At 44.3% G+C, this 11,099-nt stretch overlaps 5 protein-coding genes across 5 annotated transcripts; all 5 read right to left on the reverse strand.

The window, feature by feature from the left end:
- Positions 1–836: 836 nt before the first annotated feature.
- Positions 837–1,559, reverse strand: FA14DRAFT_72275 (uncharacterized protein). Its single transcript, XM_025502767.1, has one exon. The coding sequence runs from the start codon at positions 1,473–1,475 to the stop codon at positions 915–917; it is 561 nt and encodes a 186-aa protein (XP_025354721.1). The 5' UTR covers positions 1,476–1,559; the 3' UTR covers positions 837–914.
- An 84-nt stretch (positions 1,560–1,643) lies between these two features.
- FA14DRAFT_181042 (uncharacterized protein) lies at positions 1,644–2,669 on the reverse strand (the record flags this gene model as incomplete). Its single annotated transcript, XM_025501058.1, has 1 exon — positions 1,644–2,669. One exon carries the CDS (start codon positions 2,667–2,669, stop codon positions 1,644–1,646), a length of 1,026 nt encoding a protein of 341 aa, XP_025354722.1.
- FA14DRAFT_72320 (heme oxygenase-like protein) lies at positions 2,633–3,690 on the reverse strand. The gene has a single exon (XM_025502768.1). The coding sequence runs from the start codon at positions 3,650–3,652 to the stop codon at positions 2,849–2,851; it is 804 nt and encodes a 267-aa protein (XP_025354723.1). The 5' UTR covers positions 3,653–3,690; the 3' UTR covers positions 2,633–2,848.
- A 143-nt stretch (positions 3,691–3,833) lies between these two features.
- On the reverse strand, positions 3,834–7,507 carry FA14DRAFT_191473 (uncharacterized protein; the record flags this gene model as incomplete). Its single annotated transcript, XM_025501867.1, has 3 exons — positions 3,834–4,776; positions 5,080–6,189; positions 6,466–7,507. The coding sequence occupies 3 exons, from the start codon at positions 7,505–7,507 to the stop codon at positions 3,875–3,877; spliced, it is 3,054 nt and encodes a 1,017-aa protein (XP_025354724.1). The 3' UTR covers positions 3,834–3,874.
- Positions 7,508–7,821: 314 nt separating this feature from the next.
- Positions 7,822–10,559, reverse strand: FA14DRAFT_181045 (uncharacterized protein; the record flags this gene model as incomplete). Its single annotated transcript, XM_025501059.1, has 4 exons — positions 7,822–8,271; positions 8,386–8,894; positions 9,293–10,234; positions 10,514–10,559. 4 exons carry the CDS (start codon positions 10,557–10,559, stop codon positions 7,822–7,824), a joined length of 1,947 nt encoding a protein of 648 aa, XP_025354725.1.
- Positions 10,560–11,099: the final 540 nt, after the last annotated feature.

Below are 11,099 nucleotides of genomic sequence, written 5' to 3' on the forward strand. Positions count from 1 at the left end.
AAAAAGATGACCTATTTCTCATTTGAGAGTCACTTCACATCCAACCAGCATTTTGTACTTCTCGCACTTCTCATCATAGTCATCACTACCACCACCACTCACTTCTCATCCCGCAATCATCATCCGCTTCTCATCCCGTAATCGTCATCCACTTCTCATTTCTTCATCATCAACCCCTTGTCATTCAACATCCATTTGACATTCAAGATCCACTTGCCATCCAGTCAGCATCACAAGATTCTCACAAGACAATGATTGTGGCACTCAAATACAAGCAAACATGGCATTACTTCGCTTCTCAAGAAAATCCTCACAAGTGCAAACGCAGGCATGCAACCTTCACCAACCAGAATCTTCCATTGATGCACCCGTGAATCCTTTGAAAAGTCAATGAACGCCATCTCATTTGCGTCCTCACTCAAGCGGCATCATGCACTTCTCGTTTTTGGATCACAGCTCATTCGATCCGGCATCGTCCACTTCTCATTTGATGATCACATCTCATTTAATCGAGATCCACCTACCGTACAATCAGCATCACAAAATTCTCTTTTCAAGTCATCACACAACATTGAACGCGGCAATCAACACAAACACGATCCGCATTACTTCATGGAAAGAGCTCACAAGTACAAACGCCTGAATGGGGCCCAAATCAGCCAAGTTCTTACTCTTCCGATCGGACGAAACCCTTCAAAATTCATGAGAAGTCGCTCAAGATCAAATTATGACGTGGCATTCGAACAAGTGGGACAATAGAAGAAATGGCACACTTGACATCAACATTTGTTTGTGTTCTGCTCTCCTCCTTCTCATGCTTTAACCTCACACTCTTTGGCTTGACATCCATTCAACATTACTGAAGAAGTCCGTCGTCATTGGTTCATCAATTAAGCCGGTCAAAGTTTCTTCATTCATGATGACTCTGCACTCGCATTCATCGGGCTCTTACAAGCAAACACTGGCAGTCTCTGGAGAAGAAGAGAAATGGTGAATGGATCCAGACTGAGGGAAGGACAGAAGGAGAAGGAGGAAGGGTAGTAGGAGGAAGGGCAGTAGGAGAAAGGGCAGAAGGAGGAAAGACAGAAGGAGGAAAGACAGAAGGAGGAAAGACAGAAGGAGGAAAGACAGAAGGAGGAAAGACAGAAGGAGGAAAGACAGAAGAAGGGAAGAAAGGGCAGAAGGAGGGGAGGAAGGGCAGAAGGACGGAGAGGAAGGGCAGGAGGAGGAAGGGCAGGAGGAGGAAGGGCAGGAGGAGGAAGGGCAGGAGGAGGAAGGGCAGGAGGAGGAAGGGCAGGAGGAGGAAGGGCAGGAGGAGGAAGGGCAGGAGGAGGAAGCCCTCCAACGATTGAAGTGACATCGATCCTCACCGCAGACCTTTCTGGATGATGGATCACACTCTTGTTGACGAGTGCAACATGAGATAGGATACTGTATCGTCTTGCATTCTCCACGCCTTCCACTCCATTCGCCATCGGTCAAGTTGACACACCCGTCTGCAGCCTGCAATCTTCTTTCGGTCATACCAGCCAAAATGATCCTCTTGGAAAACAAAAGGAAGTCGATGCCATCTTCTGCAAGTTGCCGGCCTATTTAAAGGATGACGGTGCATTATGCAATACAAAGAAAGAGGAATACTCTCCTTATTTGGAGTGTCTGAAGTTTCTCGGTCGATAAGTCATGCCTCGTCTAGTCCTTGGTGGTGGAGGTGATCCATGATCGATGGGATCCGAGTCGGAAGAAGAAGAAGCAGAAGTAGATCGATAGGCAGGACGCCTGAAAGGTTGTGTAGGTCGATATCTCTTTCGAGGTCGTTCTTCTGATGTATTCGTCTTTTCTTCTTCTTTTGCACCGCTAAGTTCAGCCTCATGGTCATTCGCTGTTCCTCCTTCAGGATCACCTTCTCTTTTTCTCTTTTTACCCGTCATACGTCCCAACATTCCAGGTTCCCGAGTGGTATGAGTAGGTTGCGAACCTTGGCTTGCTTCATTCCGCCCAGCATCTCGTCTACTGGTCAATCGATTTCGCAAGCGTGAGGCTGCTCGTTGGACACCCTGGCAAGCTGCGCCACATCCGTCACGAACACCTTGAACGGTTCTCTGTCCTGCCCGGTAGATACTTTTTGCTTTTTTAGATACGGCAGCACCTACAGCTCCAAAAAGCTTTCCAGCCCCTTTACTTTCCTCTTTGCTCATCTTACCACTACTTTTATAGTAATGTCGATATTTCTTTCGTGGTCGTTCTTCTGGTTTGTTCGTCTCTCCTTCTTCTTTCGTACCGCTAGGTCCAGCTTCATGATCATTCGCTGCTCCTCCTTCAGAACCACCTTCTCGTTTTCTCTTCTTTCCCGTCAAACGCTCCAACTTTCCCGGTTTATCTTCTTCATACTGTACGGATGAATGTTGTTGAGGTCTGATCGGATGGTTTGCAGGCAATTCTGGATGCATGTGATACCTTTGACGGTTGTTAACAGGATTTGTTCCCCGCCCATGACCAAGATTGATGCCTTCTACGATACGTGGCGCAGGAACATTACTGCCACTATTGCTTGGAGCATTTGCAGGGATAGGAGTCAGTCCTGACCTCCTTTGCAACGTTTCATTTGATAACACAAGCCCAGCTGTGTTTGACAGAATTATAATATAAGCAAGATAGGTACTGAGATGCATCTTGGTCCAATAAGATGATGGTGGTTGATCAGTTCGGATGTCGGCTTGCGATTCGTTCAATTTTCACACCTTACGCAAACTGATCATTGAACACACAACAATGCCCCGAAGCGAAAGAAGGTGGACGCAGTCAAGCAAGGATGATGATGTATATCATTAACGAATTGATAATGCAGCTATTACTCCCCAGCTTGCCAGAAGCGTTCCTCGTACCATAGTGTTACGATCCAAACTTCTTGTAAACGTTTACCTAAATCTGAATCAATCTTTACGTCAAGTCCATCGATGAGTTCGCCTATATCCTTGACAAATTGTGCAAATTCGGCACTTGACCAATTGGGTATGAGCTGTAGCAAAGCCTTTGCAGGACCAGGTTGTTGATTGGCTTTAGAAGAAAGTGCTTCCGATTTAAGATGCTTTGATGCATACGTCCAAGCATCCAAATACATCTTCTCCATCGCCCATAGTAAGACTAAACCTTCTTCAAACGTTCCTCGTGAAGCGGTCGAGACCATAAAATCGATGTAGCCACGAGTGATATTGTTCAACAATCCTAGGTCGACGAGTGAGCTTCCTGGTGATGTTTGTGGGTGTGAATCTACTTCATTCTGTGCTGCAGTTGGTTTAGATTTTGCGGCCAAGTCCAGTCCGTTATCCTTGGCGACTTGTTCAAAAAAGCCCACTTCTCGATCAATGTTGGCCATCGCACCGGCCAAGACACTCAATCGTCGTCTGTGCAAGATACCTTCTGATGAAGAAGGTCCTACAATTGGAGCTGGTAGTTTAGCGATCAATGTTCCCAAGAATGCAGAATAGCCAACCAAAGCATATAAACGATCTTGCGTTAACCATCTCTGCAGTGAGTCAGTCGAAAGGGAAAGCGTTCCGGCTCGTTGTAAGAATGGATGTTGTGTGGCTCTCTTGTATGATTCAGACGTGTTTGGTAAGCTCAAAAGAGCTTCTGTTAGAGAACCACTGACCATGATGAGTGAAAGTAAGGAGAGTGTAGTGAAAGAAGAAGTGAAGCGGCCATTTATACTTCTAATCAAATCGGTGGAACTCTATTCACGCTAAAAACAATCATTTTTCGAATTGAAGCAATCTTATCGCGCTAACCGTACAGCATTTATTCGATCACAAGTATGATCACATCTCTACCTTCTACCATCCTCTGGTCTCCTTTTTGGTACCGTATCGTCAAGAAATCATTCTTGTTTTCCTTTCCGTTTTGCCATTCTTCTTTCAGCAGTAGAATGGCTATCAGGTTGAGGTCTTCTTCTGCCCATTAGCCTATCGCGTAATCCTGCTACTTTTTGTCGAGCTCGTTGACAAGCAGTATCGCAATACTCTTTTAAAGTCTTCTTCGCATCATTGTATATTTTAACACCCCCAGAAACAATTCCATCCTTTACGTCTTGGTCCAAAGATGACTTTCGACGCTTTGAGTTACGTTCGCTCCTTTGATTGGAAGTCACCCTCTTCTTCTTCGGTATAGGAACTGTTGCCGTTCCACTCGTACTTGCTTCGTGATCGTTAGCCATTGGATCAGCCAATCGCTTGTTCTGGATCGTTTTGATCAGATTCAGTCTTTTCTCGCCCGCAAATACCTTTACCAAACGGGAAGAGGTCTTTGGATGTAATGCTGCCTGCTCAGTTGGTTCACTTTGTTGTTTGGCTCGTTCGCCAACCTGTACGTTTTGTGGTCTGCTTCTAGGTTTTCTGACTACAGCATCATGGATTTGTGTTGCAGGTGGTGCATAATGCCTACTATGCTCAGCAGCAGTTGTAGGACGTTCGTTCCGTCTTGCTGCAACAAGAGCAAAATAATCGTTTGATTTTGCAGCTGGTGCAACATGATCATCATTCCGTCTTGTGCTCTCTACAGAACGATCATTACGTCTTGCAGTAGGTAAATATCGTTCATGATGACTTTGATAAGGACGAAAGCGAGGCCGTTGTCTTACAAAAGCTTGCCGGCCAGCATTATGTCTTGCACCTGCCGGGACTCTTTGAGCACGACCATCATCATCGGTAGAGACATCAGATGCCGTTGGCGAATCTGGGTATGCACGTTTTGACAAAACAGGAGCGTTTGAAAGACTTTGCACTGTAATAAGAAGAGTAGTGAGCATATAAGACAAAATGGCAAGACAGAAATAATAGTGAATTTTCATTTTTGAGCGATGGTGGTATAATGCGCATGATTGATGACAAAATTGAACTTTTTATAAGACTTTCAACTTTGTTTTTTCGTTTTACTCCCGCCCCGATACAAACAGAATCAAGCAAGACAATTACATCAATCAAAAGTGTACACAAATGGCCAAAAAGTGATTTACAATTTATTGCCCCGTATGGCGGCGATGTCGAGCTGTATTTGATCCTCTTGACACAGCACTGCCAGAAGTACGACTTGAACTTTTGCGTGAAGAGACGTTATTAGAACCGGACATTGATCCCTGATTGGCAGAAGATGTATCACTAGATGAAGTATGAACAGATCGACTGCTGCTATCCGATGATTGTCTATGTGTATAGATTATACTGCGATTGTGGCCGGTATGCTGGTTGACAGAACCCTCATCTGTCACTGCAGCTCCATAACTAGAAGCAGAATGAGTAGAAAGAGAATGCTGTTGATGAATCGGATGGAAATGATTATTGTATCCGAAATCCCAACTGTGTAAGCTTTGATATGATGCAGAACTTGAGCTAAAAGAATGGTGTAGTCGTCGATAATCACTGTGACGTGGATGCGGTTCGCGATTTAGATCAAAGCGGTACCTGGGCTGGTGATCTCCACTTTGGTGATTTCTAGCTGGATGACTTGCACGTTCATCATGTCTTCCTAAGATCCGATTACGCAATCTCGCTGTACGATCTCTTGCTGCTCTGCATGCTGCATTACAGCCATCCTTTATCTTATTTCCAGCAGCTGCACCCGCATCATAGACCCTTTCAACAGCCGCTTCTGCACCTCGATAAAGGCCATAGATACCTGCACCTATAACAGTGAATACAGCGTTTCCTGCTTCGGCATCCCTTTTACGTTGAGAGTCAGAGCGTCCATAACGATAACGATAATAATTACGATCATCACCAGTTTTACGCCCCGAAGTTTTTGTCCAAAAGCCTTTCTTCTTCTTCCTTTCTTCTGATAGCCTTGTTCCGCTCGTACCAGCTTCATGATCATTTGCTCCTCTTTCCGGATGCTTTCGTTTTCCCAACTTAGATCGTTCTTGCTCTTCTTCTTTCTCATTTACTTTGCCTTTGCCTTTATCCTCATTTAATTTAATCTGATTCCCTCTATTCCCCCGCAGTCTTTGCCACACATTTGCTTGCTCATAACGTGGTGCCGGCTCATTATGTTGAATAGGATGAGCTTGAGGTAATTCAGGTGGTCTATCAGTAGGTTCACGGATTCGAATAGCTTGATTGACGGTTGTCTGTTGATTCGGATTTGGCATAGGCGATTGACCGTTAGGATTTGGCGGTTGGTACGGCGTGATACCCCTTCTCCCTAACGTTGCGGTTGTCTGGACCGAAGTAAAGCTGAAATAGCAGGGAAACAAGCAAAATGTGAAGAGAATTCTAAATAATATCATTTCGAATATTGTGAAATTGGGTAGTATGGAGTGTGAAAGGAGCGTTGATTGGGATAGTCAGTATTTCAAAGATGATCAAATAGGAGCGGGGCATTCTGGTCATTGTCGTACGCATATCCTAGTTGGTTAAATAACGACCAATGAACGCCCCGGATGGACACTTCGAACTAAGCTACAGCCTTAAGACGCACCCCTACCCGAAGTATGACTTGGATTTCTGCGAGATGATGTTGATCTAGATCGGGAAACTGTACCTGAGCTGGCTGATGAAGCATCGCTACTGCTATCTGAACTTGTCGCTTGATATTTATGCTGACTGACGGAATTGTCATGAGTCATTGTAGTACCAACGCTGGAAGTGGAAAGGTTAGAAGAAGAATACTGCGGACGATGTACTACTCGAGGCCGTATACGAGTAGTAGAATGACTAGGTTGATGGGCTGCACGATTCTGTATAAGCTGTTGACGATTGCGTTCGCGTTGAATTCGAAGTAATTGACGATTTTCCATCTCAAAATTTTGACGGTTTGATAGATTCATTTCATGCCGATATGCTTGTCTCGTTAATCTTGATGAAGGTATGCCAATGATACGTTCTCGCAAGCGAGTAGCCCGATTTCTTGCTGCTCTACAAGCTGCATTACAACCATTCTTAACTTTATTTCCAGCAGCTGCTCCTGCATTATAAACGCCTTTCACAACTGCTTCTGCACCCTTGTAAGCGCCATAAGCACCTGCCCCTACAATACTTAGAAGAGCTTCTCCGGCTTTCGCTTCCCTTTCACATTGAGCTTTAATACGATAGCGAAACCGGATACTGCCATCACTTTCAGAAACTCTTGTCCAGAATCCTTTTTTCTTTTTCTCCTCCGGTGTTTTAGTGCCGCTAGTACCGGCTTCATGATCGTTTGCTGCTGCTTCTGGGTGCTTTCGTTTCCCTGTCTTTTTGATTAACTCTTGCTCTTCTTCCTTCTCATTCATTTTTCCTTTTCCTTTATCTTGATTAGAGCCTCTATTTCCTCTTAGTCTTTGCCATAAACTTGGCCTTTCGTTTTCATAGCGAGGCGGAGGTTGCTGGTGCTGAATAGGATGAGCTTGAGGTAGCTCAGGCGGTCTTTCAGTAGGCTCACGAGTTCGAATGACCTGATTGACGGGTGTTTGTTGAGTCAGATTTGGTATAGGCGATTGGCCATCAGGATTTGGCGGTTGATACGGCGTGATAGCCCGTTTCATGACATGTGCGCTTGTGCTAATTGCAGTCAGAAAATAAAGACAATGCAAAAACAATATTAGGAAAAACATAGTTCTTGAAATGGTTGAAAACACAAAGGTAGATTGAAATGATCAGATGTTTGTGATAGTTTGCCTTTGAATTTTGGATCAACTCCAAACGGGGCTAAATGGTGTTGGGATATGCATTAGGTAACTTACACATCTCTTTCTTGCATTTTGTAAGTTTTCCCTGTCATTTTACATTAAAGAGGTCGGGTAGGGAACTATCACGAGATGTTGTTTTAAGCTTAAAGAATGATCAGTGGTATTGTGAATCATTGATTTGGACGGTGATGTCGACTTGAGTCTGAGCCTCTCGACATATGACTGCCTGATGCGTGACTTCGGCTTCTGGGTGAAGACATTGAGGGAGATTGAGATACTGAGCCTCTTCTTGTAGAAGGCGTACTATTAGATGAAAAACGTGCAGTTTGACTACTACTTTGAGGGTGTCTGTGTTCGATTATACCGCGGTCATGACCTGAATATCGATTAATGGAACTCCCATCAGTGACTGCAGCTCCCCAAGTAGAAGCAGAGTGAGTGGAAAGAGAATGTTGCCGAGCGTGAATTGGTGCTTGAGCAGCAGCGCGGTGTAGTTCATGCTGAGGTGATGGATGTTCATTATTGAATCCTGTATTCGAGCGGCTTAATCTTTGGGATGATTCAGAACCTGAGCTGGAAAGATGGTGTAATTGTCGATAACCGCTGTTGCCTATATCCGGCTGATAATCATGATTCAGTAGATCTGGCTGATTTTGCCTTCCTAAAAGTCAATTGCGCAATCTCGCTGTACATTCTCTTGCCGCTCTGCAAGCTGTATTACAACTATTCCTTACTTTATTTCCAACAGCTGCTCCTGCATTGTAAACTGCTTCTGCACCCTTGTAAGCGCCATAAACACCTGCTCCTACAATACCTAAAACAACTTCCCCTGCTTTCGTATGCCTTTCACGTTCAGCTTCAGTACGATACCGATATCGGTGACGACGATCATACTCATACACTCTTCTCAAAAACCCTTTTTTCTTTTTCTCCCCCAGTGATTTAGTGCCGCTAGTACCGGCTTCATGATCGTTTGCTGCTGCTTCTGTACGCTTTTTCTTCCCCAACTCGAACCATTTTTGCTCTTCTTCCTTTTCGCTCATTTTTCCTTTCCCTTTATCTGTACTCGAACCTCTGTTTCCTCTCAGTCGTTCCCACATACTTGGCCTCTCATTTTCGTAGCGTGGAGGCGGTTCATGGTGCTGGACAGGATGAGATTGAGGTAATTCGGGTGGTCTATCAGTAGGCTCACGGATACGGATAGCTTGATTGACGGGTGTTTGTTGATTTGAGTATGGTGTGGCTGACTGATCATTAGGATTTGGCGGTTGGTACGGCGTGATGCCCCTTTTGACTAATCGAAAGCTTTTGTTGATTGCAGTCACACTAGAACAATTGTAAAGTAGACAACAAAGTAAGATGACTTTGAACAAGAACATCTTTACAGTGATTAAACAACAATAGAGTGGAAATTGAAGAGGACAAGATGAAAGATACTATCAAATCTTGATGAGGCAAATTGATAAATGGTGTACGCAATAGGTAATGCATGTATTTGCCATTTTGCATTTCGCAATATGCATTTCCTTTAAAAACGTATTGAACGAGACCAAGCATTTGGGGCAAGGTTAGCAGATGACGGGTCGCTTAGAAGTCATTTATTGCGATGTCGGGGAGAATCTGAGCCTTTTGACGCCTCACCACCTGAAGCATGGCTTGGACTTCTGCGTCGTGATGATATCGAATCTGATCGAGAAACTGAGTCTGAGCTCGCAGAAGAAGTATGAGTAGAATGACTACTGCTGGAGTGCCTTTGTTGACCTGTATCACGATGATGACCCTTGCGCTTATCAACGGAACTCTCATCTGATATTGCAGGCCCAGAACCAGAAAAAGAATGAGTGGAAACCGAACGTTGTGGTTGATGTACTTGTTGAGGCTGTACATGAGCAGCAGGAGCATTGGCTTGATGAGCTGCAAGATTTTGTGCAGGCTGTTGAGAATTACGATGAATTGGTCCTGCTTCCATTCCGTGGAAATTTTGACGATATCTAAGATTTCTCGTCTTAAACTTATCACGATTGGATAAGCTTGGTCCATTTCGAACTGTGTTCCTTGTTACCGGATTCTCCGCAGGCGTTCCTGTAATTCGATTTCTCAATCGATTTGCTTGGTTTCTTGCTGCTCTGCAAGCTGCATCACAGCCTTCCTTGACACCTTTTGCAATCGCTTTTGCACCATGATAAGCGCCATAAACACCTAATCCTCCGATCGTCAGTAATGCTTCTGCGTTTCGTTCATCTCTCTGTCTCTGATAATAAGAGCGGTTATATCTATGTTCTGCTACCCTTGTCCAGAATCCTTTTTGCTTCTTTGCTTCTGGTATTTTCGTTCTGCTTGATCCAGCTTCATGGTCGAAAGAGGAAGGCTGCTTTCGCTTCTTCGAATTAGGCGAAGGACTTTCTTCTACTTTTTCCTTTCCTTTATCCTTACTCGAGTCAACTTGACTACCTCTATTCCCTCTCAATCGTTGCCACGTACTTGGCCTTTCGTCTTGATAGCGTGGAGGCGGTTCATTATACTGAATAGGGTGTGTTCTTAGCAACTCTGGCGGTCGATCAACCGGTTCACGAATACGGATACCTTGGTTGATAGGCAATTGTTGATTTGGTTATGCTGGATCGGGAGCTTACCCATTAATGTCTAGCAATTGATAAGGTGTGATAGCCCTTTTGACTACTGTCTAGGTCGTCTGGGCCGTTGCAAAGCTTAAAGAGCAGCGAAACAAACAGATTGTGAAGAGAACTTTGAATAAAATCATATCGAAAATGGTGAAAGCGTGAAAATTTGACTGTGAAAGGAGCTTTTATTGGAATATTCTGTATTTAAAAAGATGATCAAGTTTACACGGGGCATTCTGACCACTATCGTACGCAATAGGCGCTTTTTGCATTCCAAAAGCTTGCATCTCCCCTACTTTATTAATGTGCTGAGGGTTTAAGGCATTTCGGCGGGCGGTCTATCAACAGGTTCACGGATACGAATAGCCTGATTGATGGGTGTTTATTGATTCGAATTTAGCATGGGTGACTGACCATTTGGACTTGGCGGTTGGTACGACGATATCCCCCTTTTGACTATTCGAAAGCTTTTTTTGATTGCAGTCACACTAGCACAACTGTAAAGCAGACAACAAAGTAAGTAGACTTTGAACAAGAACATCTTCACAGTGAATAAACAACAATAGAGTGAAAACTGAAGACGAAGAGGTGAAAGATACAATCAAATCTTGATGGGGCAAATCGATAAATGGTGTACGCAATGGGTAATACATGCATTTGCCATAGTGCATTCTGCATTATAAATTTCTTTTAAGAGCATTTTGAACTAGACCAAGCATTTGAGGCAAGATCAGCAAATGACGGGTCGCTTTGAAGTCATTTATTGCAATGTCGGGGAGAGTTTGAGCCGTTTGATGCTGCCCCGCCTCAGGCGTGGCCTGGGCTTC

The sequence above is a fragment of the Meira miltonrushii genome (genome assembly GCF_003144205.1).
Source record: "Meira miltonrushii strain MCA 3882 unplaced genomic scaffold FA14scaffold_3, whole genome shotgun sequence".
Classification (NCBI taxonomy): Eukaryota; Fungi; Basidiomycota; class Exobasidiomycetes; order Exobasidiales; family Brachybasidiaceae; genus Meira; species Meira miltonrushii.

What these genes read in the sequence shown, in the direction of transcription:
- FA14DRAFT_72275 (XM_025502767.1), bottom strand. Translation starts at nt 1,475, where the DNA reads ATGGCGAATGGAGTGGAAGGCGTGGAGAATGCAAGACGATACAGTATC.
- FA14DRAFT_72320 (XM_025502768.1), bottom strand. Translation starts at nt 3,652, where the DNA reads ATGGTCAGTGGTTCTCTAACAGAAGCTCTTTTGAGCTTACCAAACACG.